The 27,453-nt window shown below is 43.4% G+C and overlaps 1 protein-coding gene across 2 annotated transcripts; it reads right to left on the bottom strand.

Annotated features, from left to right (window-relative positions):
• Positions 1-319: 319 nt before the first annotated feature.
• LOC309690994 (serine/threonine-protein kinase Nek5) lies at positions 320-27,146 on the bottom strand. 2 transcript variants are annotated; one of them, XM_082508505.1, is made up of 24 exons: positions 26,923-27,124; positions 26,061-26,188; positions 25,416-25,512; positions 25,239-25,336; positions 22,261-22,344; positions 21,456-21,526; positions 18,305-18,391; positions 16,398-16,452; positions 16,023-16,136; positions 15,570-15,656; positions 14,881-14,977; positions 13,581-13,693; positions 13,183-13,241; positions 12,169-12,333; positions 11,384-11,462; positions 11,013-11,126; positions 10,775-10,855; positions 10,522-10,623; positions 9,455-9,535; positions 9,165-9,263; positions 8,748-8,922; positions 8,537-8,647; positions 8,295-8,433; positions 320-714 (listed from the first exon to the last, which is right to left on the bottom strand). In XM_082508505.1, the coding sequence occupies exons 2-24, from the start codon at positions 26,181-26,183 to the stop codon at positions 420-422; spliced, it is 2,526 nt and encodes an 841-aa protein (XP_082364631.1). In that variant the 5' UTR covers positions 26,184-26,188; positions 26,923-27,124; the 3' UTR covers positions 320-419. The 2 variants fall into 2 exon arrangements, with proteins under 2 accessions (XP_082364631.1, XP_082364632.1); XM_082508506.1 differs by lacking the exon at positions 320-714 and having other exon boundaries at positions 8,374-8,463; positions 26,923-27,146.
• Between the last annotated feature and the right edge of the window lie 307 nt (positions 27,147-27,453).

Here is a 27,453-nt window from a genome sequence, read left to right as displayed (position 1 = left end):
CATCAACCAATAACATGTCAGTGAAATAATGTCATATTATAGTATCATGGAGTGTCCGATAATACCCATTTGTATTAATTTAGTAGTGCTTTTCCCCTCTTACAAGCCAAAGTGCCTTAAATTTCACAAAAACTCTTGTGCTTTTAATAGTGTATGTTTCCTCACACACACATTCACGTAACTGCACATTATTCAGGCTTAACATCTTATTCCACTGGGCTATTTACTGGAATAGGTTAAAGATAACTGAGAAAGTGTGACTTGTTGTTACGCCAGATAAACAACCTAAATTAACAACAATCCTTCACAGAGTCATGTATTCACATCATGAAAACAATCACTTTTTATTATCAGATTCCAGTTACTCTTACATTTTTTTCCAACTCTCACAAAATCAAAATGTTAAAGTTTGCAGGCGGTTAAGGAGTCTGAGGCTGCTCGTTTGAAGCTGTGGTATGTTGTCTGTGGGACTCAGGCTCAGCAGGAAATACCTTGAACGATCCCGCTTCTTCACTTGAATTCTGGACCTCTGCTTGGATTTGTTGAGGATCTCCAGAGCTCACTGCACCTTCATCCATCTCCTCCTCCATCCTATCAGCTAGTGGTTCGCGTTCCTGCTCCTTTTCGTCTGAGCTCGTGTCCTCCATGACAAACAGGTTCCTCATGGAGTCTGCCACTGCTTCTCTCAGCTCATCCTCTGACTCCTCAAAGTTCCTAATGAGAAAGAGTGGAAAAAATTAACACTTAATGACATGTAAGAGTTTAAAAACAAACACACATTGACCAAAATGTTTGATGTAATTAATAGGGGTGCAACAATATTCGTATCGATATTGAACCGTTTGATACAGTGCTTTCGGTTCGGTACGCATATGTATCGAACAATACAACATTTGTAATTTCTTTTATAAATTTTCCTTCTGACGATGCTGTCTGTGTTGAGCGCTCAGTGAATCTGTGTTCGACTACTCCGCCTAGGGCAAGCTAGCGAGACAGAAGTTAAGCTCTCCTTGCAACAGGCAAATTGAACCTCATTCAGATCTGGCGTTTGGAATTATTTTGGTTTTCATGTGACGTATGACCCTGAAGGTAAGCGAGTCATGGACTAAAGTAAAACAGTATTGTAACGTTCTCAAGAACCAGACGGTTGGGTCTCAGTTTGTCCGTTTATTCGGCACAAGCAAGCGGGTTGCTAACTCAGGGGAGAGCGCCCTCGTGCTACCCTCTCTTCAGCCTGGCACCCACACAACACAGAACCCAGGTCCCCCCTCCCCTTCCTCCACACCACCCTCCCTACTTCCTGCAGCACAACCAAACATGAATCTTAAAAGAACAACAACAGTGTGCAAAGATAACCAACATGTACAATAACACTTAACCATCGTTACACTGCCCCCCCAGCAATAAGTTCCTCGTCCCCGAGGGAACGACACAGTCTCTGAGGCGGGGTGGTAGCCTACGTTCCCTCCTTGACCTCCTGAGCCCCTGAGGTGGACGCGGAGCTTCGGGGCTTTGGGGTGGAGAGTCCGAGGGAGGGGAACGCAGCCCCGGTCGGGGGTCCCTCTGAGCAGGGTCATGGACGCTCTGTACACGTCCCTCTGGAAAGGAGGGGAGGGACTGCCCTCTGTAGGGGGCCATCCGGTCTCTGTGCAGCGCTACTATCCTCCCCCTAGGAGGCAACTGCACCCTGTAAACAACCTCCCCCACTCGCTCTAGGACGCTGCAAGGCCCCACCCAGCTGCTATCCAGTTTAGGACACCGTCCCTTCTTTCTCTTGGGCTGTAGACCCACACCAGCTCCCCAGCACGGAAGTGCCTCCCCTTAGTGGTGATGTCATAATTCCTCTTTTGGCGCAGGCCTGCCTTCGCCAGCTGCTCCCGGGCGTAGGAATGTGCAGAATCCAGCCGGTCCTGCAGCTTCCTTGCGTAGTCCCAGCCTGGTGGTGCTTCTGGCGCGTCCGGGGGCTTCCCAAAAGCCAACTCTGCAGGAGTTCTCAGCTCTCTCCCTAACATGAGCAGGGGAGGCGTACATTGGGTGGAGTCCTGTACTGCCGACCTGTAGGCCATGAGGGTAAGGGGAAGATGGTAATCCCAGTCCCGTTGGTGTTCTGAGGTAAGGATGGCTAGCTGCTGGGCCAGCGTCCTGTTAAACCTTTCCACCAGCCCATCGCTTTGGGGGTGAAGTGGGGTGGTGCGGGTTTTCTTAGTCCCAAGGCGTTCACACATGGCAGCAAATACCTTGGACTCAAAGTTACGCCCCTGGTCACTGTGGAGGGTCTCTGCTGTTCCAAAGCGGCTGAACATCCCCTCCACTAATACATCAGTGACCGTCTCAGCCTCCTGATCTGGGATGGCGTATGCTTCCGGCCACTTGGTAAAATAGTCCATGGCCACAAGAACATAGCGGTTTCCTCTGTCTGTGCGAGGAAATGGGCCCATGACGTCCACAGCTACTCGCTCCATTGGGGCTCCTGCTGGTTGCTGCTGAAGCTGAGCCCGGGACTGGTCCTGTGGCCCTTTGTGTGAGGAACATGCATCACAGCTGCGGCAAAAGTCCTCCACGTCCCTCCGCTGTTGACCCCAGTAATAGCCCTGGCGGAGGCGGCGGAGAGTCTTGGAGACCCCAAAGTGGCCGGAGCCAGTGCTCCCATGGCAGGCTTCCAGCACAGCTGACCTCAGCGACCTTGGCACCACAACCTGCCACCTCTCCTCCCCCGTGGCAGGATCCGTCCAGGCACGCTCCAACACCCCCTCCTTCAGCCTGAGAGCTGCAAACTTGGCCCATAGCCCCCTGGTACAGATGGAAAACCCAGTGACCTCATCCCAAAGGGGTTGCTCCCCCTTCTCCAGCCACTGCAGGACCGGCAGCAGGTCCGTGTCTTGTTCCTGCCGTGCCCTCCACTCCGCTGCATCCACCACCAGAAGAGCCCTGCAGGCGAGCTGTGCTGCTCCGTCCATTGTCGTGAGTTCCCGCTCTATTTCCTCTCGCTTCTCACAGTAACGGCAGCCAGCTGCAGCACATGGGCGGCGAGAGAGGGCGTCTGCGTTAGAATGGTGCGTCCCTGCTCTGTGCTCCACAGTGAAATTGAAGGCTTGGAGCTCCTCCAGCCAGCGAGCCACCTGTCCCTCTGGCTCCCTGAAAGACATCAGCCACTGAAGGGCAGCATGATCAGTTCTGATAACAAATGCTGTGCCGCACAGGTAGTACTTAAAGTGTCTCACCCCTGCCACCACAGCCAGCAGCTCTCGTCGTGTGACACAGTAGCGCCGCTCACTCCTGTTCAGGACCCGACTGAAGTACGCCACCACCTTCTCACCTTCCGGCCCAACCTGCGACAACACAGCTCCCAGCCCCACATTACTTGCGTCAGTGTCCAGGACAAAAGGCAGGGTGGGGTCAGGGGGGCAAGGACTGGAGACTCTGTCAGCGATCTGCGGAGGGTGTCGAACGCCTGCTGACAGTCCCGGATCCAGATGAAGTCACGGTCCTTCTGCAGCAGGTGGAAGAGTGGTGCGGCTATGGAGGAAAAGCCCTTCACAAACCTCCTGTAATAAGACGCCAGCCCTAGGAAGCTTTTGAGCTGTTTCTGGTCTGCTGGTGTGGGCCACTCGGTAATGGTGTGAATTTTTTCCTCCAACGTGCTGATGCCCTCACGACCCAGCTTGTGGCCCAGAAACTCCACCTCCCTCCTCATGAAGTGGCACTTGTCGGGGTGCAGCTTCAGGCCTGCAGCTGCCACCCTCTCCAACACTTGTCTCAGGGCATCCAGGGCAGCATCAAAGGAGCTCCCGTGCACTAGAAGGTCATCCAGGTAAACCAGACACCGTTGCCGTGGGACGCCAGCCAGCACACTGTCCATAAGCCTCTCGAAGGTCGCAGGAGCATTGCAAAGACCAAAGCTCAGGACTTTGAACTGCCATAGTCCCCTGTTAGTGCAGAAGGCTGTCTTCGGTCTGGATTCCGGGGACAGTGGCACCTGCCAGTAGCCACTCCGCAGGTCCAGGGTGGAGAACCAGGAGGACCCGGCTACTAAGTCGAGAGACTCATCAATCCTGGGAAGGGGGTAAGAGTCCTTCTTCGTCACTTTGTTGAGTGGTCTGTAGTCCACACAGAAACGCATCCTAGGACTTTTTTTCTTAGGCACCATCACCACCGCGGAGGCCCATGGGCTATCAGATGGCTCTATGATGCCCGCCTTCATCATTTCACACAACTCTCTGTCTGCAGCCTCCTGATGAGCCAGGGGCAGGCGGCGGGGGCGCACTTTAATAGGCTGGGCATCCCCGGTCTCAATGACGTGCTCTACCAAGTGTGTCAAGCCAACATCACTTTCTTTCAGGGCAAAAATGTCACTAAACTCTTTTAGTACCTGCCATAGACTCTCTTGCTGCTGTGGAGTCAGCCCCTCACAGTTCTTTGACCAGATACTCCTCACTGCTGAGAGCCTCTCCTCCTCCTCTGCTCGCTGTTCTGCTGGCGGGTCTGCAGGGGTCTCTGCGGTGGAGGTGGACGCCGCGGCAGATGCTGTGCAGACCGGGGGGGGAATAAGCGGCACCTTCTTCCCATCAGGGAGTGCGAGGAAGCCTTTGCCTAAGTCCAGTACACCACCAATGGCTCGTAAAAAATCCAGCCCAAGGATGCAGGCGTCCTGCACGTCAGCCACCCAGGCAGCATAAGACACACCGAGGTCCCCCACCTTGAACTGGAACACTCCCCTCCCTCTCATTGGGGCCAGATCACCGGTCACAGTCTTAAGTTGCACATTAGTCGGTTGCACAGCAGCTCCGGGTGGGACAACATCGGGTCGGACCAGCGTTGCATTGGACCCCGTGTCCAGCAGGGCCGTACAGGACACCCCCGCAATCGTCACTGGAACATGGCAAAAGCCGCCAACCTGGGTCCAGCCCACAGCGATGGCCGCACCAGGTGGGGGTGGCGGTGGAGTGGGGATGTCGTTCTCCCAGGCCCGTGTACTCCCGCCTACACGGGCCCATGGGCGTTTCCCTGAACCGCTGCAAGCTTGGGGCACTGCCTGATGAGGTGTCCGACTTGTCCACAACCCCAGCAGCTCTGCGGTCGGCGGTGTGGGCCAGCCCGAGGGGAAGGCGACTGCAGCGAAGCCGCCTGCACCAAACTGCACAGGCCCGCTGGCGTCTCCGTCTGTTCCACAGGTGCTGACACAGCCCTCACCACGTGTGCGTCATCAGCGCCCCCAGAGGATCCCGCAAGCATCTCCCTCTCCAACGCTAGCTCTAGGGCTGCACTGAGTGTGGCCGGACGAGCAAGCTGAGTTTGCATACGGAGCTCTTTAGGGCTCAGGGCCTGCAGGAACTGGTCCCGAGCTAACTCCGCCTGCACTGATGGTGGCATGCTGTCATACGCCCTCCGGCAAAGGCACTCGACTTCATGGGCCAAAATGCGGAGGGGCTCACCTGGCAATCTGCGTCTGTTGTGGAACTCCGACCTCAGCAGCACTGGTTGGTTATACTGCCCGAAGCGCCTCTGAAGTGCTCCGACCAGAGCATTATAATCTCCCCTCTGCTCCCCGGTTAGCAGCAGCAGGCATGCAGCTGCATCCTCACACAGGCACAAAGCCAACTGGAGAGCTTTATGTTCCTCAGACCAGCCAGCTGCAACAGCTAACAGCTCGAACTGTGCGATAAACACTTCCAATGGCGTCTTGCCGCTGAACTTAGGCGTTTTTATATTCGCTGCAGCTTGCTGGGCGCCGCCATGTTTGTTTACATCACGTGACGGCGCGCCAAGCGAGGTCGACTCCTTCCCGCCGGAATCGCGGCCGCTGTGCGAACAGTTCCCGAGCCTAGTCAAACCTGGAGAAAATCCAGCCTCGGCAGACAGCCGCAGCGCCGTTTCCCTCACTCCATGGGCGGGCGAGCGCGGACGAACCTCCCTCTCCTCCGTCTCCTTCTTAATCTTGCCCGGCAACATCCTTGTCTCGTAACGGCAAGCGTCGCCAGCAACAGGGTGTCGGGCGTTCTGGGGTCCTTTTTTCTTCCTTCACTTCTGACACCAATGTAACGTTCTCAAGAACCAGATGGTTGGGTCTCAGTTTGTCCGTTTATTCGGCACAAGCAAGCGGGTTGCTAACTCAGGGGAGAGCGCCCTCGTGCTACCCTCTCTTCAGCCTGGCACCCACACAACACAGAACCCAGGTCCCCCCTCCCCTTCCTCCACACCACCCTCCCTACTTCCTGCAGCACAACCAAACATGAATCTTAAAAGAACAACAACAGTGTGCAAAGATAACCAACATGTACAATAACACTTAACCATCGTTACAGTATGTTGGATGTGCCATGCAATGCTCAATTACATTGGTGTGAACTAGTGTGTTAGCGCAGTTAGCTCGTTAACGTGTTGGCCGTCTAGCCCCATGCACGGAGTGATCGGCGGTAGCTCGTTAACGGAGATTTGCCGTGTTGTGGCGTTAAGGTCATTTCAACAATATTAACCTGAAAGCACTAGTGGGAACACAACGAATATGACTGCACATTTACGCCGACATCATCCTAGTGCAAAGACAAGTGGAAGCAGACAAAAAAAAGCAAGCATGCTACTAACTTTAGTCATTTAGACAGCTGTTAGCACATGATTCTCCTTATGTTGCTGAGAATATAGCCCAGAAGAAGCGGATAGTATAGCTTTTATTTTGGAAAGAGCCATTTCTCTGTAATAAACTCTCTTTTCCAAAGATGAGTGATTCCTCAATCAGATACAGGGCTCGCAATATCGCTAGCCCGACGTCCCGGAGCTAGCGATTTTTTTCAGTCGGGCTACCAAAATCTTTCTCTTCCCTGCCCGTCGGGCTATTGTAGGAAAAATATATGTCAATGCTTTTGCATTCTTTCAGAAATGTAGCTGGGTAATTATGTCATTGGCATCGGTGAGCCACTGTCAATATGTGACATATTGAAGTCGCGTTTGAATTTGCGCTTGTTTTTTTGCTTTCACTTTGCAATCGTGCGAACTGTGTATAGAGAGCGACAGCACTGATCTGTGAGTGATGATAATTTGTGCACCAATTCCTCTGACATCGTCTTATTAATCGTTAGCTTACTATGCAAACATGACAAGTGAAATCTCCCGCAGCTTACACATGTGAGAGGTTGATCGCGCAGAGAATCGCTGAGCTTATGTGAGTGCGTGTAAAAGCATTTCAGTTCTGCTGAGCCAAATAAGACAGGCCAGGGTGAAGAAGTGACAGCCAAAGAAAAGCTTACCACAAAACGGAGAAGTTATGACAAATCAGACTATAAGGCAAAAAGAAAGTGCAGCTTTATGGTTTCATGGACAAAATAATTTCTGTGGCTGCAATATGATGAGCTAAATAACCAGGGCTGCACATAAGTGGTCCGCAGGTGCGCATTCGCTGTCAAAATAAAAAACACACACAAGGGTTAGGGTTAAATTTAAAAACTGTACTTTTGAGTTAAAATATATATTTATAATTTTAATAAATGACAAATTAAAAATGCATGAACATTTTTTTGTATCGAAAAAATATCGAACCGTGACACCAAAGTATCGAACCGAACCGAACCGTGAATTTTGTGTATCGTTGCACCCCTAGTAATTAAGTAAGATTTGTGATGTTGCAGAATTGTACACTGCTGAGTAAAGACGGGTAGAGGCTTTTCGACTCGCTGCACATTGTGGCTCAACCTCTGTGTAGAAATGTGACTAAAAATATGAAGCATTGCAAAAATCATTGCTCAATGTAAAAAGTAACTTTGTTGTCTATAATACATTCATATCTTATATATCTGGTATTGTTCTATTCCCCCCCTCTGAAATTCAGAGACATGTAAAGCTCCGCGCTGTTACATGACGAGCAACACTGACGAGCAATTTTTGGTGCATTTTTTCACTAAATTGTTCTGGAATTTATGACTAACGTGTCCAAAGTTATAGTTGACAATCTGATTCTCTTTCATTTAATCCTCTAATTCAGGGGTCCCCAATCCCAGTCCACGAGGGCCGGTGTCCCTGCAGGTTTTAGATCTCACCCTGGGTCAACACACCTGAATCACATGATTAGTTCATTACCAAGCAACTGGTCCATCAGCTGTGATGGATCAAGGACACATCTAAAACCTGCAGGGACACCGGCCCTCGTGGACTGGGATTGGGGACCCCTGCTCTAATTTCTGTACAATACTGTAATAAACTGATATCTGATAACTGTAACTCCATCTGGTTCAGCTCACTGTGGCAGCATGGAGTAAAAATACGCAGTATATTTAGAATGTGAACAGAAGGAAGTGTTGACTTACGTGTCATCATCATCTGACCTCGGCTCCAGACGCTCTTCATCCATCTCCACATCAGACTCCTCCTCTCCTTCACCATCCCTTTCCTCCACTTTGTCCGGGTTAATTTCCTCCTCTGTTCCGTCCTGCTGTGTCTCTAAATCTTTTTCACATTATAGACATTCCAGGACCACTGAGAACAGCACATTTCACCCTTTACACTGCTGGTTTCAACACCCATCAGATGTGAGTGTGTGATGTCTCACCTGTGGCCACTGAATCTAGAGTTGATGATGTGAGCTCAGCCTGAGCCAGAGCTCTCAGCAGGGTGTTAGGGGGCTCGTCAATCCACTGCCTACGACCTGCCACTTCCTCACCTTGTCCAATAGATCGACATTATTCAGAGAAGCAAAAACCGACTAATTGTAATAAACATTTTGAGCATCACCACCCAGCTGTTCTGTGGGTATGCTGCACCTTGTCCAGCCTCGACCGCCGTGTTGTAGACTGAGTTGATGTCCATGTTGCCGAGCGCGTTCAGCAAAGTCTGAGGAGTCCTGTTGCTCCACCCCCTCCTCCCCTGTAGCCAATCCTTGAGCTTCAGCTGTGCTCCTTCCTGGAAGGACAGAGTTCGATTCAGTGGATCCACTTCCTGCATGGAAAAGGAACGTAAGAGTGAGAAGAAGATTGGCAGTTAGAAAGATACTAAAGACTATATTTATTATATTTATATTTATTTAATTAATTATTTCACCTTTTCTTTTATTTGGCTTTGATTGATATCTTGTGTAATTTTATTATATAGTTCCTATGTACAGCACTTTGTGTCAGCTGTGGTTGTTTTAAAGTGCTTTATAAATAAAGGTGATGATGATGATATCTTCTGTCTCTCACCTGGTCATCCTGTTTTCTTCCTTCCTCTTCTTTCTCCTCCTCCTCCTCGTCTTCCCTTAGCTTTTCATTATCTAATCGGATCTCAAACATGATTCCCCTCTGTAGACGTCACAAACCCCCAAAAAGAGCAAAAGATACAGTAGTCTTCAGTGCTTCAGATGTGTCAACAACTTAAATGCCACTGTTGAATCTGGAAAGGTCTTCAATATTCAAATAGTTTGAATGCAGGTATACAAGTAGAATTACTGGACTAAACCTCTGCAGAATTGTTTTTGTTGGTATAAACTCACTTTGTCTTTGTGTTTTCTCTCCAAAGCTCTCATCTGGTCTCTGTTCTCCTCTCTGATCTGCCTCAGAGCTGCTTCAACATCCTGCAGAAACCAGACACAGAGAAAACTACAGTTATGAATTCTTCTGTAGAATGAATATTGTATCCCTAAATATGTGTGCAAACACTACAGTGATTGCTTTAAAAATAAAGCAGAATATACTGTCAGAGTATGGTTATAGGGTTGTAATAGTTCGTGAAGATAATACAGGTATATGCCATGCAGCCACAGGGTGTGATTTGCAAGGAGAATGGACCTTTAATCGATCTACAGTACAAACAACACTTTGTGCACTGGCAACGCTTTGATAGTTGAAATGATATTGCAAAGACGTGAACAATCTGGATTCTGTTCTGTTCCAACTTGTTGTTTCAGAGTCAAAACTATTACATTATTAATATAAAAAATTAAATAAAAAGATTTAGAGTGTCACATTTTACAGGACATTCAATACAAATATTTACAGTGGGTGTCCAACGCATGCCTGGTCATCTACATCAGCATTCCCTAAAAAGGTGAGATCTATAGTCTCGTATTTCATTCCATTGTATTCATTCAGTTATGCACGGTGTCTGCTGTCTCACATCCTGCAGTTACAAAGCCTTGATGTGAAGAAAGGCTACAGTTTGTTAGTTTGGCAGCTGATGGCGACGCTGCTGCGATGGGCTGTTAGAGAGGAACGGTCAGTGGAAAGACCAACCCTAACTTGACCATCATACACTGCATTCACAAGTTAGAGCCTGCAGTCCATGATGGTGCAGAACATGTTACAGAGATATTTTCACATATTTATGAAGTGTTTGTTGCTGGTCTGAATAAATGTAAAGCCTTGCCCCTTTTCCTCTCTGGAGGTTTGCATATATGAGTAAAAGAGGGGCACTGCACTGCAAATATCACGCTACAGGAAAGCAGAAAATTAACTGGCCTCTGAAAGAAATTAAATTAGCTTTAGAAAATTGCTTTATATTACTAAAATATCATCAATATGAAGAAAGTATTTGTGATTCCTATCCAGTAATCTATTTCACCAGTGCAGGTGCTGCTTCCTGGGGCTCTTTGTTGTCGACAGATGGTTCTATGTCCTTGGATTGCTCCAACACAAAGGTCTCGAGTTTGTGTTGTGGCCTGGCCTGAAACATGACAGGATGAAAATATGTTAATGCTCTTCATTATTGACTGAGAGTTGCTATTATGTGTATTTTCTGCAGAAGGTTGATTCAACCTTTGAAGTGACCCAAAGTGTAAAAGGGTAAGTTCAAGAGTTCAGGAGTTTGTACGTACCTCTGCTTCAGCTCTCATCCTCATCTGTTTCATCTCCAGGTGATATTGCTGTCTAATGAGATCGAGCTGACGCAGGTACTCCTGCAACCACACACACACTCTAAAAGCTACTAGAAAACATTCCTAGGAGAGTTTTTCTGCATTTCTTTATTTCTGTAAACACATTTTTGTCCTTCATTTAGATACTAAACATAACTGCTCACTTTAATGGCTGCTGTGTCTTGTGAGTGTGTCCCACCTGCTGACCCCCTTGTCTCTTGTCCAAAGGCATATGTTGGTGTCCAGGTTTGCCCACCTCCTGCTCTTGACCACCAGGCTTGCTGTTGCGCTCAGCTGTACATGGACGCAGACCCTGAACAACAGAAAAGCGAAGGCTAAAGGTAAAAGTGGCTAATCGTTGTGAAAACTGTGCCACTTTCATTTCTTACAGTATAGTCTTACAGGTAATAAACTCTACTGTGCATTAGTACAGTTTAATAGTGAACAGTTTTGATGTACTTGTGTTCCACTACACTAACCACAACACTACAGCTCCGCTTATAGTTAATACACTAATAGAAGAGTAGATATTCCAGCAACAGTGTGTGGAGGCACAGAGCTTAGTCCTACCAGCTGTTTCTCTGCTCTCAGCTTGTAGTCGTTGGCCTCCTGTCTTCTCTGCAGGTATTCATTTCGAGCGGCAGCCACACTGACAGAAGAAGATTAACTGTTACTTTAGTTCAATTCAATTGTATTTATATAGCGTAAAATCACTGAACAGGTGCTTAAAGGTATTTTATATTGAAGGTAAAGACCCTACATGGGTTACAGAGAAAACACCAACAACTAGATCACTGTCTTTGAGTAAGCCTTTGGCGACAGTGGGAAGGAAAACTCCCTTTTAACAGGAAGAACTAGGCTCAGGGCATCTATCATGACCTGTTGGGGTGAGAACAGGAAGACAGGGCAGGACCGTTCTTCTCCCTTGCAAAAAACTCTTATCTACTTGAAAGCTGAACAGCTGCTGACTGTTTTTATGAGTCGCTGCTATTTACATAAAGTGTGCTGCTAGGTCCTAGTATGAGTGCAGTTCCAAATTTATGGTCGTCTGGATGAAGGCTGGTCTAGTTTTGGAGACTTTTCCCTGATGCTAGGGAATCAGAGCTAACCAAGAAGATATTTTACCGTTTTATCCCATTTAAGTACTTAAAAAGAACCTTTAATGGCTGTATGTACAGCTGAAACAAATCATCCATTAATGAAGAGGAACTCAATTGACAGCTATGCTACTGTAATGATAGCTGGATGTACTTTCTATCCTATTGTTTTTATTGGTTGATTTAATTTAAAGTTTTTACAGAAACTGTTTCCTGAATAATTGTTAGCTACAGGTGTACTGGTCTTTGGTCACTCACAGCTGATATGGTTCCACAGAACAAGGAGCAGCTTGGTCTTCACATTGCTCCTTTGGTCTTTCCACAGGAGGAAGAGGAAGAACATCCTCTTTGTTCCTCCTCTGAAAGGCATCCAACTGGGCGTGGTAATGCTGGTAATGGCTGACAGGCTGCTGACCATTAAACCTGTAATTAATATTACATATTATACATGCATGATAAACCATCATCATTAAGTGAAGCTAATGGTTGATTAACCAAACCTGAGATCTGTATCTGTATGAATGATAAGAAACATACAATAGAGGTATAAGAAAGTACATCCTTTCAATTCTAAGGTTTTACATATCAGGACATAACTTGATGAGCTCTGGAGACTTGATGATGATGATTTAAATCAAGCACATTTGATTAGCAGCACATGGCTGCTACTTACCCACTTAATTCCCTCTGCATCAGCTAAGGGTCTACTTTGTCATACACTGCTTCTGCATTTTGGCTTAATTTTTGTTAAATATATAATGACATGGTGTAATTTGTTCAAATCCAGTCTGGGGACTTTCTGTGCAGAGGTTACATGCTTTCCCGTGTCTGTGTGGGTTTTCCCTGGGAACTCCGGCTTCTTCCCACAGTCTAAAAACATTCTTGGGTTTAGGCTAATTAGTGATGCTAAACTGGCCATACATGTGAATGTGAAAGTGAATGGTTGTCTGTCTCTCTGTATTAGCCCTGTGACAGACTGATGACCTGTCCAGGATGTACCCCAGCTCTCACTGTATGAAGCTGGGATGGGCTCCCCAGTACCCCAACCCAAACTTGAACTGGATAAGCAGAAAAAGGATAGATGGATGTAATATGTCATGTTCATATGAGGCTGCGGCTAGCTATTATAAGCTCTAATTTTTTTTTACAGATCATCTTGAAATAAGATGCACTTAAAGCTGGTCAGGTTACACAGCTGTAAACAGAAGTGTCAATATCAGGCGGGAATAGGACCAAAGGAGTTACTATGCGTTCACATCATTCTGAGCAAACCTTTGGATCCCTGGAAACTCTCTATTGGCTGCTAGTTGTGCTTCTCTACGTTGAGGAGGCTGCAATTACAAACAAATGCAGTATTAATACAACAGAAATACAAGAAAAACTAAAGAACTGTATTATACCGACTGAGCTGTGCTTCCATTGCTTTACTGCAGCTTTGTTAAAAGAACAAAGAATTCCAGTAAAGCAAAAATCATGCTTGGGTGATACGAGCTCTACTCCAAATCTGAAAAAGCACCTACTAGCTAAGTACAGCAGTTCCACACCACTGGAGGTACAGTAGTTAAAAATAAGCTAGCAAGTCAAGCAAGTCATTAACCGCTGAAACTTACAAAGTTACTTTTTTATGGTGGTAATCAGTGAAACTGTGGATATTGTTTCCATGTTATTACTTTATGGTGGGTGGGTGTGTAGGCTTTGAGAGGGACTTTCCAATCTGGTTTAGCAGGCACTCGCTTGTTGGCATTCCCCGGCCTCTCGGCTACTCTAGCCTTCTGAATCTTACCTGGAAAACATGAGAATCTTGAGTTAGAATAACAAGGAGTGGGCTGTTTTTTGCTGTCTGTGAGCACAGAGTCACACGCTGTGATTGTTGTTGATGGTCGCTGTCTCACAGATAAAGTTCACTTTTCTTGGTTTCTGTGTTTTTAATGTGTCACTTTCACACATGACATAAATGTAGGTTTATACGTGTATACAGTGGGGGGGGGGGGGTTAACTGCTTTGACAGTGCATGCAGTTTTTCATGCACTGCTTTATCGATTAAAAGAAAAAGACTAAACCACTCACACAACAGGTAAAAATAATGTGCAAGTGTTGAGACAAATAAGTTAGGTAACCATTGTGAAGGAGAAAGTGAAAATAAACACCCCCTCAGTGATTTGTCCTTGGGCTGTGCACTGATGTTATCAAAACACAATGTGAGCCAGGATGTAAGGTGATTACATTTAGTCCAATCAGGTTCCAGCTCTTCCCCAACAGTTACTGAGTGATACGAGCGGACAGGAGTTTCCCTGCAGCTTATCAGATGTGTTGAAGGACAGTCGTGGTGTGGGTAAGCTACCACTGGGTGTCACTACAGTATACACAATTGAAGACTCAGAACAGAACTGAAATTATTAAGAGATTCTCTTACTGCTCTTATACCTGAAGGCTCTGCTGATGTTTATCTAATACAACTCTTAGTGCTTGTACTATAAAAAGTAATGCAAAAAGTTTTGGAAAAAAACACTCCTGCATCATAGACAGTGACTGGAAAGACACCACAGGGAATTATGTTTGATATGTGCACACAGCATACAGAGGCATCCCTACAGCTATGCTTTATGTTCTTTAAATTATTTTGAAAGTAAATTAAAACATATAACCATCAATAAACACATCAGACTAACATCTGAACCCCCTGAATTCGATCTGCACCATAACAACATGGTCCAAGTCATAATGAACTATCTTGAGCAACACAACAGAAAAAGAAGTACAAGCAGAAGTATTGCAGCAGATGGTCTGGGCTGTAAGGAGTCTTGACCTCAACATCATGGACACAGTCTAGGAATAGAATAGGCAGAAGATACTGACAGAACCTAAATCAGAAGGGGAAAAAAAATCAAAGCATGTTTTCCAGGAGATGTGTGAGGGAAAAAAGCTGCCTTCCAAGTAATTTAAAATTTTGTATTGTAAGTCCAGCTGCACCTGGTGTTTTTGCTGCTCCCCCTCTTGTTTTAACTGGTTGAGACCCCACAGCTTTGTTTCTATGCAACACGGTGTGGCTAAACTCCTCTTGCATCACCTGCTCACACACAAGAAATCACAAAAACAGAAGCAAACCTGCACATTCATATATGTATTTATCTGTCAGAGATTTTTATGACCAAGTCAATACCTGGAATTTACAAACATTTAAACTAACACACTATATCATTTTATGTAATGTGAGATCTGTTTGAATTCATGACCCGTGAAGTTCTGTCTGAAAAACAAAACAATTCCTGAAATCTGAATTATCTAAAATCTCAATTAATCTCAATTAATATTTAGTAATGTTTCAATCTGTTTGACAAATATATTGGGCACTGAAAAAATATTTTAAAATATTTATAACTAAGTAGTTGTTTAGTATTATGCCCATATAGTACTATTTTTTAAGAAATTTGTTTGCTGTGCTTGTATGATCTTGATTGATTGATTGATTGATTGATTGATTGATTGATTGATTGATTGATTGATTGGTTTATGTGTTTGATTTTGTTTCATGAATTAGTGACAGTGCTAATATTATCTTATTCCTAAACTATCTTTTTTATGTTGTAAACATGAACAATTTCCTTTTACTGAGACGATTTGATGACATCAATAATCTGTGAACCAATCCGATTGCAAACCTGAGTATCCAGGTGTTTGCTGATATGTTTCTCCAAAATAGGACGTCGGAGGACTGAAGTGACTGAGGGACGGTCTCGTGGGTTGACCTGAAAAAGAAAGAAAAAAATGTTTGCACAATTAAAGTACAAACTCAGCGCTTCCTGGGAGATCCAAAGGTATTTTTTAGCAAAGACACACCATCTCGGTCTACCAATGCAGTCTCTTTCCTGTAGGAAGCATCCAGACTAGCTGCTCCAAAGTGACATCTTGGTCGCATGACCAAACCACTTCAGATATTAGCCCAAAGGAGCAGTTGTTCTACTCCCTGCTAATTACAGTCTGACTCATTACTAATTAAGTCTGAGTCAAAAGACCAGCTTCATGTTCATACTTGTTGGTTTTGCACACTTGTTTATCTAACTCATATCCACAGACCAAATGAAAAACCTGGAAGTGACATGAGAGTGTCTGACCTTAAAGAGCTGGGTGACCAGCAGGCGTAGGTCGTAGGAGTAGCGGCTGGGTACTGGGCTGTAGCGCCCCCTGCAGATTTTACTGACAAGCTGTCGCAAGCTGCTGGCCTCAAACTGCAGGAGACAAGTCGACACAGGCACACACAAATACCCCATGGGATATATATATGCAGCACACAGAGAGTTCATGTAAATGTCTCTACTTTGGACGACCAAAACAGATTCTGTGTCAGTTTCCTATTCTGTCTAATTCTGATTCTCTTACTGTACTCCTACACAGAGGCCAGCATTGGCGTAAGTGTTAGCATTAAGACAGCATTAGTGAAGCTGAGTGTGTGAAGCAGCTTTGGGTGTGCAGGGCGTTGGGCATCTTACTGGATGTTTTAGGGTACAGAGTTCATACAGGACACACCCCAGAGACCAGATATCCCTGCAGGAAGGAAACACACACACACACACACACACACACACACACACACACACGCGCACACACACACACACACACACACACACGGACCAAGGTTAGAAGGAAAGATTTCAAAAGCAATCGGACATTTTAACCACATCAACTTTCTAGTGAGACATAGACTTTATTACAAACCACTCTCACCTCAGTGTTGATTTTTGGGGGTTTTATTTACTAAAGTGTGTTTGCAAAGCATGTTAAATTATTATTTCTGATACACCTCACCTGTATAACTCAATATTTCCTTGTGAAACTTAAGTTTCCAGTCCGCTTGAGCTGAACAACACCACAATCTTAAGAGCACTGAAGCAGCTAATCAGAGCATAGCTGCCAATAGTAAAAATTCTTTTCAGGCATTTGCTTTCTTGGCTCAGAGCCAAGCGTGGGTGTGGGGTGTTTGTCCTCTCGCAGTTTGGTGGGACCTTTTAAGCGTTGAGAAGTTAAAGGCATTTCTGTCTTCTTCTGAAAGGACAGCTTAGGAGTTTGGAATTAGTTCATGTCAGTAGGGGTGTCAGCCGTGTGTGTGTGTGTGTGTGTGTGTGTGTGTGTGTGTGTGTGTGTGTGTGTGTGTGTGTGGGAAAGAGGAAGGAAATTTGACCTCAGTTGTATCAAAATAAGACTGCAGAAGAGTGCAGCAAAAACACAAAAAAGAATGGAGGAAGGACGAATCATCAGCTTGAGATGTTGCATGTGTGAGTTTGCTTTTGGCAGGCCTGTATGTGTCTCTCTGTGTATGTGTTTCAACACATTGACACGAGTGAAGGTGCTGCAGCCTGAGCAGATCATGACTGGAAGATTACAGCACCGTGCTCTATTATTACACCCACAAAGCTAATCCACAGCCACAGGTTCTAGCAGGGAACCTCCTCATTCTGGCCTCAGCTATTTGTTTAAACCCTCCCACATCCAATCACAGCTTAGTCCCCAAAAACAAGGTGTAGCAGGGATTTCAAGATCACAATGATTTCACCAATGATTTCCTGGAACAAAAAAAGGTTTTAGGCTTCAGTGGCTGATTCCGTGTGATGCACGCTGCATACTTGTGTTGCGGTTTCCTCAAGACAAAGATGTCTTAAAAATAAAAGTCAATTTTTGAGACAGTAAATTTTAAAACAGAGCAATTTAAAAACTGTGTTCTTCGAAAACTGTGGGCCTTTAAGGATAATAGTTTTAAGGGTTAGAAGGATTTTTTACTTTCAAGAGACTGAAAAACATAGCAGAGGACTGCAGGGGACTGTACTATGAAGAAGGAAGTTTGTATTATGAGGTTTTCCTGTACTCCAAAACAACTCAAAAACCTGGGACCAAAACTAAGAAAGATGATAAAAACTACATTGTGACATACTGTTTCATACTACAACATTTAAAAAAGCAAATATTCACATATAAATTATCAGAAAATTCTTTTTATGTAGTTTCCTACATAAGCTGCTCCTAATAAACAGACTTTACACTCTGGCTCCACTGCTAAAAAAGATCAAAGTTAATGACAGATCAATTTATTTGTGCAGACATTTAGATGTCTGGTTTCAGAGCTGAACACAACTGGAGCTTCAGCCCCACACATGTGAGGTACAAAACAAAAACACAGTTTTACCATATCTGCTCTATTTTTGTGCCCCTCCTTTAATTGGTTTGTATAACTTTTTCTTTAAACATTAAATTGTGGGCACAACAAGCCTCTGTAGCTTATCATGGAATAAAATAAATATCCAAAAAGAGGTTATATTATGGAGCTTACTGGTTGCACAGGTATAACAGAACAATCTGAACAGTATGATATATATATATCATACTGGCAACCACACATACATACGTCTTGTTGTTATAGGGCCGATTCTCACAGATCTCTGGGGAGAGGTAGTACGGTGTCCCAACACAAGTCCTGGCCAGCTCCATGGTACTACACAATGTACAGAAACAACACTATTAGGATAAATAAATTAACTGTAAATACAAGTTTATATGCATGCTATCAAAGAACATACACTAAATTACTAGTGGTCTCATAAAGCAATATGGGTGTTTTTCATACAAATGTTTTTTTAGTAAGGGCACTCAGTGAAAACAGTTGGTTGAGGCAAAGTCTTGAAGGAAGCATTTGTTTTTGTTTTTTTGGTCAGCCATGTAAGATGGAAGTCATCATTAGTGGTGACGAGAAACATTAAATATATGTTCTGGAGAAAAGCAAATGAAATGACTTTCTGGAAAAATGTAAACACAAACAAGACCAAACATAACTTTAAACTGAAGCTCCTTTTGTCAGTGAGTCAAAATGTAAGAACATGAAGCTATGAACCTAAGTGATCAGGAAAATATGTATCATAAGTTATCTAACTGGCTAATTAGATTGTAGAAAACTTGTTTCTCTTCTTTACACCAGGACTGGTGTTTATTTTTTAGCCATTTTCACCTGCTCACTGGTTATTTTCTCTTTTATGAATTGTTTTTATGGGAAAATCCCAGTAGATCATCAGATTTTGAGGTGCACCTAACAAAGTGGTTGGTGAGCGTATATTCACCAGTAATTGGGACACGGTGTTTAGACCAGTGTTTGTGTGAATGGGTGAATTTAGCATGTTGTATAGATTGTTTTGAGTACTCCAGGAGAGTAGAAAAGGGCCATATAAGAATAAGTCCATTTACCGTACATTGCCTGCACTGAGATTGAAGAACTGGATTATCAGAGCAAACTCTGCTGTTAGAAAATAAATCATATGTAAATGCAAGTTTTGCAAAAGCTTTAATATAAGAGCTTTTAGCCTTCTCCCCTATCCGTCTAATGTGAACCATTACTTTAATTATCTGCTGTATTTTGTTACTGGGGAAAAAACGAAAAACACATTCGAGTTAATTGGCAACTAAGCTTAATGGACTGCCATTAAAGAAGCATGGTTTGCACAAGTAATAGCATTTTATAGGCTATTCTATATTGTGCTGGGAGCCAAACAGAGTGCTTTCAGCCCTGGGGTAATATGATGACATTTCCTGGTACCTGTTAGGATTCTGGCTGCTGCATTGTGAATGAGCTGAAGTCACCCTACTGATGATTTGGATAATCTGGCAAACAGAGCATTACAGTAATCTATCCTACTCGATATGAATGCATGGACCAATTTCTCAGAGTCAGTTTGAGACGATATTGATGCGATTATCAAAACTGAAACCCAGAATGACTGAAAGACTCCAGACTTGCTCACTGAGAGAGACAGAGTGGATAAATACGAAAGCATTTTCTGTCTCTGACTTTTTGGAAAAACAACAAATATTTCTGTTTTGTTTCTATCCAGCTCTAGAAAACTTTCCAGACATCAAGCAGTTAATGTCATCAGTGCAGCTCATTAGTTTGTGAATGGAGGTTAGTTCATCAGAGGAAAAGGATAAGCACAACTATGTGTCATCTGCATAAGAATGGGAGGATATCTTATGATTCTTCGTGATAGTATCAAGTAGGAGTACGTAAAGGTTAATCAGCAATGGACCAAGGACTGAGCCTTGAGGATCCATCCATCCATGCAATCAGGAACCTGACCTGGTAAACCCACGGTGTCATGAAGCCTTTGAATTAGAATGTCGTGGTGCTGAAAGCAGGAGTGAGTTCAGATAGAACTAAAACTCAGACTCTTTGTGAGCCATTATTGATGTTTATTGATGTTCTTTTTATTTTTTAACAGCCCTCTGTATCTTTAGCACCATTATTACATCCATACAATATTGATTGTAAATAAGGTTAGTACGTTGTTAAAGCAGGCCATACAAAAGGCGTCATACGTTTTTGTGCTCTGAGTGGATTTGAACCCTGATTGGTACTTATCATAAAGACTGTTAAATATATATTTACTCAGTTGTTTGTAAACAAATTTTCCAAATTTTGTGAAAGGGAAGAATAAAATATTAGAAAAGGGAAATTATGTCAATATTATTTTTCTTAAATAGTGGTGTGATTATTACATATTTTAGAGAAACAGGGAAGATGCCAGTATGTGGAGAACTATTGATACTGACTAAATGATTTGTAAAACATGAGCTACAAATTTGAATAGTTTCATGGGAATGGAGTCAAGGAACAAGGTGTAGGACTTGATGAATAATTCCTTCCTGATCTTTAAAATTTAAAGCTGAGAATATGAGGCATTGCTAGGTAAATTACTGTAACAGACTAAGATATTACCTATGATATCATGAACATTGCTCTTGTAGAAAGAAAGAAATTTGTCACATTTATTTATTGAAAGAAATTCAGTTGGTATGGTTTTGGAGAGATTAAGTAGTTTGTCAGTGGATGAATATAGAAAAGCAGTATTAAACTGGTTTTCAGTTCAGAGATGTAGAGTTGTCTGGCTAATTTAATTTTGTGTATCAGTAAAATATATTTTTATAGAATAAAAAATTAATTTGTAGTTTGTTTTTTTTTCTGTATTTTCTCTCAGCTCTCCTGCAAATCTATGAAAAACACCAGATAGTGATCTTGAAGTGAAGCTAAAGTATAAATGAATGTCAGTCGTACAAGTGGAAGCTGGCTGAACTCCTACAAAGCGTAAATCAAAACCTGCTGGTGGCTCGCATGAAAATCAGTCAAAGAATATTCTTCGCCATCAGGACTCATTCTCTGCGAGCCATGATTTTCTGCCCAAATGTTCATCAAACGTCCAATTGCTGAAACATTTTAAACATGTTTGCTATTTTCAGTCATGTCTAAAAATTATTGCATGCACAGACTGTTATTTACAGGACATGGATGTGTTTTTATCATTCTCTGCAAGCAGCCAAAAAAACTACAGACAGACCATTATTTCCACAGCCATTTGTTTACATGTCCGGGACGACGGTTTGTGGAATGATAATCAGTTGTTTGGAAGTCATCCATGTTTTACAGAGGGCTCAGCGACAGACAGCTGCACTGTGTGTGTGTGTGTGTGTGTGTGTGTGTGTGTGTGTGTGTGTGTGTGAAGATGACACTGACTTACTTATTCAACATTCTTGCGATTCCAAAGTCACCCAGCTTCGCTTTCATCCCTCCGTTGGTTAGGAAGATATTCTAGACCAGAGGGAGAGCAAGAATGAAAGGATGTCTGTGTTCAACAAGGATGGCACTAACATTGTGTGTGTGTGTGTGTGTGTAAACGGATAAGACTGATGATAGACAGTGATGGCCATGAGTAGTCTGTGGTCAGTTGTTTTGAGATATTCTTGGAGCTGGCATACAGCAAGGTCTTTGTTCAATGCAAAGCTGACCTCAGGACAGTTCAGCTGTACAATACTGTGCAATGATAACACTAGATAATTATAAAACTCAACCTCAGTCTCTGTGGGTAATGTTTACCACGTAAATGTCCAATAATGAATATAATGCATGATGTAAACTCTGCATTGTAAAGCTCAGGTAAAGTGATGGTACTTGTTCAGTTTGGTTCTGACAGGTGACTGTGATCACAATCCTTGTCTTTAAAAATGATAATCAGACTTACATTGGTTGTTGTCAGGACACAGACTACAGAAATAAATAACAGGTCTCGTGCATTTCTTTCACATCTTAGTCCAAAATCTATATGTAAATCATAAAAACATAACTGTTCATGAGGAGGTGAATGCATGTGCAAGTTTGATCACTATTATTTGAAAAAACACCATTACTATATAAGGCCACCTGTTTTGTGTAATTTGTTGAAAAGTTCAAAATAGTTTACAAATACTGAACACAGACAGAACAGCTTGTTTTGAATGAATTAGCTTTATATGTAATTGCAGGCTGTAGTGAAGCAGGTTAAATACTTGAGCTTTGATGTCTCTGTGGAGAATCTTCCGGTCATGGATGTGTTTGAGGCCCAGACAGATCTGAACAAACCAGTCGACGATCTAAGAAACATGCAACTGTTTTATTACTGTGACATTTTCATATGGATAGAGAGCAAATTACCACCTAATGAAGAATATAAATGAAAACCTCCACAATTAATGTTCCGATTAGGCATAACATTGTGACCACCTGCCTAATATTGTGTTGGTCCCCCTTTTGCTGCCAAAACAACTCAGCCTAACAACCCATCGAGGCATGAAGGTGTGCTGTGGTATCTGTCAGCAAGATGCCAACAACAGATCTTCTAATTGTTAAGTTGCAAGGTGAGGGCTCCTTGGATTGGACTTGTTTGTCCAGCACATCCAGATGTGCTGGACAAACTTTGATGCCTCACAGAGACATCAATGTCCAATTGGTTTGAGATCTGGGGAATTCCGAGGCCGAGTTAACATGTTAAAACCCTTTGTTGTGCTCCTCAAACCATTTCTGTAACCATTTTTGTTTTGTTGCACATTATCCTGCTGAAAAGGCCATCCGGGAGTACTGGTTCAATGGTGCGGTTGGTCTGCAATAATGCGTTGGTAGGTATCTCATATAAAAGTAACATCAACATGGATGACAGGACCCAACGTTTCCCAGCAAAACATTTCACAAAGCATAACACTGGTTTGCCTTCTTCCCATAGTGCATCCTATTGCCAGGTGTTCGCCCAGGTAAGTGAGTCACACACACCCGGGCAGCCACATGAGGTAAAAGAAAACATGATTTGTCCAATGAGACCCCATTCTTCCATTGCTTCATGGTTTAGTTCTAATGCTTACGTGCGTATTCCTGCCACTTTCGGTGGTGGGCAGGAGTCAGCACGGACACCCTGACTGGTCTGCAGCTATCCAGCCCCACACACAACAAACTGTGATGCTCTATGTATCTACAGTGGCTTGCAAAAGTATTCGGCCCCCTTGAACTTTTCCACATTTTGTCACATTACAGCCACAAACATGAATCAATTTTATTGGAATTCCACGTGAAAGACAAATACAAAGTGGTGTACACGTGAGAAGTGGAACGAAAATCATACATGATTCCAAACATTTTTTACAAATAAATAACTGCAAAGTGGGGCGTGCGTAATTATTCAGCCCCCTGAATCAATACTTTGTAGAACCACCTTTTGCTGCAATTACAGCTGCCAGTGTTTTAGGATATGTCTCTACCAGCTTTGCACATCTAGAGACTGAAATCTTTGCCCATTTTTCTTTGCAAAACAGCTCCAGCACAGTCAGATTAGATGGACAGCGTTTCTGAACAGCTGATCTTGCCACAGATTCTCGATTGGATTTAGATCTGGACTTTGACTGTGCCATTCTAACACATGGATATGTTGTTTTAAACCATTCCATTGTTGGCCTGGCTTTATGTTTAGGGTCGTTGTCCTGCTGGAAGGTGAACCTCCGCCCCAGTCTCAAGTCTTTTGCAGACTCCAAGAGGTTTTCTTCCAAGATTGCCTCGTATTTGGCTCCATCCATCTTCCCATGAACTCTGACCAGCTTCCCTGTCCCTGCTGAAGAGAAGCACCCCCAGAGCATGATGCTGCCAAACATAGCGTCTTGCATTTTGGCCAAAAAGTTCCATTTTGGTCTCATCTGACCAGAGCACCTTCTTCCACATGTTTGCTGTGTCCCCCACATGGCTTGTGGCAAACTGCAAATGGGACTTCTTATGGTTTTCTGTTAACAATGGCTTTCTTGTTGCCACTCTTCCATAAAGGCCAACTTTGTGCAGTGCACGGCTAATAGTTGTCCTATGGACAGATTCCCCACCTGAGCTGTAGATCTCTGCAGCTCGTCCAGAGTCACCATGGGCCTCTTGGCTGCAAACTCCTGTGAGTTTAGGTGGACGGCCTTGTCTTGGTAGGTTTACAGTTGTGCCATACTCCTTCCATTTCTGAATGATCACTTGAACAGTGCTCTGTGGGATGTTCAATGCTTGGGAAATCTTTTTGTAGCCTAAGCCTGCTTTAAATTTCTCAATAACTTTATCCCTGACCTGTCTGGTGTGTTCTTTGGACTTCATGGTGTTGTTGCTCCCAATATTCTCTTAGACAACCTCTGAGGCCGTCACAGAGCAGCTGTATTTGTACTGACATTAGATTACACACAGGTGCACTCTATTTAGTCATTAGGGATCAGGCAATGTCTATGGGCAACTGACTGCACTCAGACCAAAGGGGGCCGAATAATTATGCACACACCACTTTGCAGTTATTTATTTGTAAAAAATGTTTGGAATCATGTATGATTTTCATTCCACTTCTCACGTGTAAACCACTTTGTGTTGGTCTTTCACGTGAAATTCCAATAAAATTGATTCATGTTTGTGGCTGTAATGTGACAAAATGTGGGAAAGTTCAAGGGGGCCAAATACTTTTGCAAGCCACTGTATGTAACCAGCATTAACATTAAGCAATCTGAGCTACAGTAGCTTGTCTGCTGGATTGGACCACACAGCCCAGCCTTCGCTCTTCACACGCATCCATAACCTTGTAGCTGGTTCACCACTGTCCCTTCCTTGAACCACTGTTGATTAGGTACTGACCACTGCAGACCAGGAACACCCCACAAGAGCTGCAGTTTTGAAGATGCTCTAACCCAGTCATCTAGCCATCACAATTTTTCTCCAAACCTTACACCTTGAGGGCTCTTGCTCCCTAATATATCCCAGCCACTAACAGGTGTCATGATGAAGAGATAATCAGTCTTATTCACTTCACCTCTCAGTGGTCATAATGTTATGTCTGATCGATGTGTGTTTGTACTGTTATTTCTTGCGTGCAGTAATAACAGAGACTGAATGTCCTTCAGTGTGTTTGTGAACATATTTCAGTGCAAAACTATCACAGTGAGGAAAATCTGATCAGCCTTTATCAAATAGCTAAGGCCAGGGTGAGGTATACCTGCTCCTCAGTGAAAGGAACTCCTCTCTGTATGTTGATTTTCTTCATCAGATCTCCTCCGTCACAGTACTCCATCACTATATAAAGGCTGCCTCTCTCTATACAGACATCCAGAAAACACTTTAACACTGATATAAACTGATACATTACATCTTCTACTCTGAAGCCCACACATACCTTGAAAGGACCGGATGAAGGTGACAATGTTTGGATGTTTCATCTTTGACAGCAACGTCACCTCTTTATTGGATGATTCCTTTTCCTTTGCTGACATCTGAGCAGCAAAACACACAAAAATAAAAGGAGTAATGTGTTCTTGGGAAAAATACTTCTAAATAAGCACTAAATATAGTTTAGAATTGATCACTTGAGCTCTAATGGTTTTATCTGGGCTGCAACTAACCATTCATCATCAGTGCTTTTCAATGTAAGTATATTATTTACTGAAGTTACTCTTGTAACAAATAACACTTAAGCAACACGATTTTTAGCTGAGAGATGTAGAATGTCTCAAGGGCTGTAGTGACATACAAAAGACATAATCTAATGTACACAGTGAGAAAGACAGCTTATTTAAGACTTGTCTTAGTCTATACTGACTGCAGAATATGAGTTGTTTTACCATAACCTGATTCTACTTCAAATTAAGCTGGTGCCTGTATATTAGATAAGCTTAGTTTGTGCTTGAAGCATACATTACAAAGCTGAGACACTACAAAGCTGCTTGAATGCATGTGTAAGTCACAGAGAGCAATATAGTGTGATCGTTTTCCTGATCCCAGGCAGCACTGCAGGTAGTGAAACTGAGCTATGCTGCTGTACCTTCTTGAGGCTGATCTCTTTGACCACACACTGTGTGTTTCCACCTCCCCCTTTGTCTTTGACCAGGAAGGCTTTTCCAAATGCACCCTGCCCAATCTGTCTGATAACCTCATAGTCGTTCATTGCCCCTGGAAGACAATATGAGGGGCAAACAGTTTAGCTGATGAAACACAAACTCACTGAGACTGAGTAATAATGGAAAAAAAAAAAGTAAAATAGTAAACTTTTTGTTCTCATTTTAAAAATTAATGAAAATGTTAAAACGGTGGTAAAACAAAATAAAATAAATGCGTGTAAGCTATTTGCCTATGCCTTAAAAAAAACGAATCAGTATTATTAACCCTTTCATGCATGAATTATGGCAACCTCAATCAGGATTTTTTCTTTTGAAAGTATTTTTATTCATCTTTAGGGCATGAAAAAAGATTTTTGAACTTCATTTTTTTAAAACATGTACTATTCAAAGAGTTTTTTACATGTCCACGTAGGTGGAAACCTTGCTGACCAGTGGGTGGCAGGGTATGGAGCGACACATCAGTGTCCAATGTAGTGGTTTATGTGCAAGTATACCATCAACACTGACACAAATACAAGAAAACAGACTTTGAATAGCTGTCCACTGTTGTGACCACTATGCGTGACAGGGTTAAACAATTTGGAATAAGTTTAAACAACTATTAACGCCTTCATTTTTCTTAATTATTAAGTCGCCGTCGAACACAGACGGAACTAAGGCCGTTGCCATGGAGACTGAAACACAGTCTACTAGCATTCAATTTAGCACGTTTAACACAAGTTCACCAAAGAGGAGGACAGTGCTCACTTTTTCTCTCTTATAGCGACACAGAAGCTCTGCACTTACCCTTTCAAAAGTAGCAAAAGCAGAAGTCACATTGCGAAAGAAAACGGCTGCAAATTACTTATAAAGTCATTAGAGGAAGCGCTTGTCTTCAGAAGTGTTGAACTACGGTAAGCGCGAAAGGAAACCACGCAGAATGCTGGGAGTAGTAGTTTTTGTAGGCGAGTTCGCCATTAGCTTTCGCCTTTATATTTCCCAAGCTGCTCAGCAGTTTCATTTTGTAGTGTTGTGTTACAGCACCTATTATTCATTAATTCATTCGTTCATTTTTATTTGCGCAGTAAACTACTTAAACTGCAACACATTTGGGCCATAAGGGGATTTCTTATTATTATGTTAATGTAAATTATTATTATATAAAAGGTTACCTGTTAAATGTATTTGTTTATAATTTCGTTTAAGTCTAACTTTCAACAGGTTATCTATTAAAATGTTCAAAGCAGCTGTTGCATGTCACTTCCTGTACACTCTAATTACGCCTGTTGCAGTACCCGACCTAGACTCGGTTTTATTTTTACACATAAACAGGACACG

The sequence above is a fragment of the Aulonocara stuartgranti genome, assembly GCF_965226115.1.
Source record: "Aulonocara stuartgranti genome assembly, chromosome: 16".
Classification (NCBI taxonomy): Eukaryota; Metazoa; Chordata; class Actinopteri; order Cichliformes; family Cichlidae; genus Aulonocara; species Aulonocara stuartgranti.
This window is presented reverse-complemented; position numbering and strand designations above follow the sequence as displayed.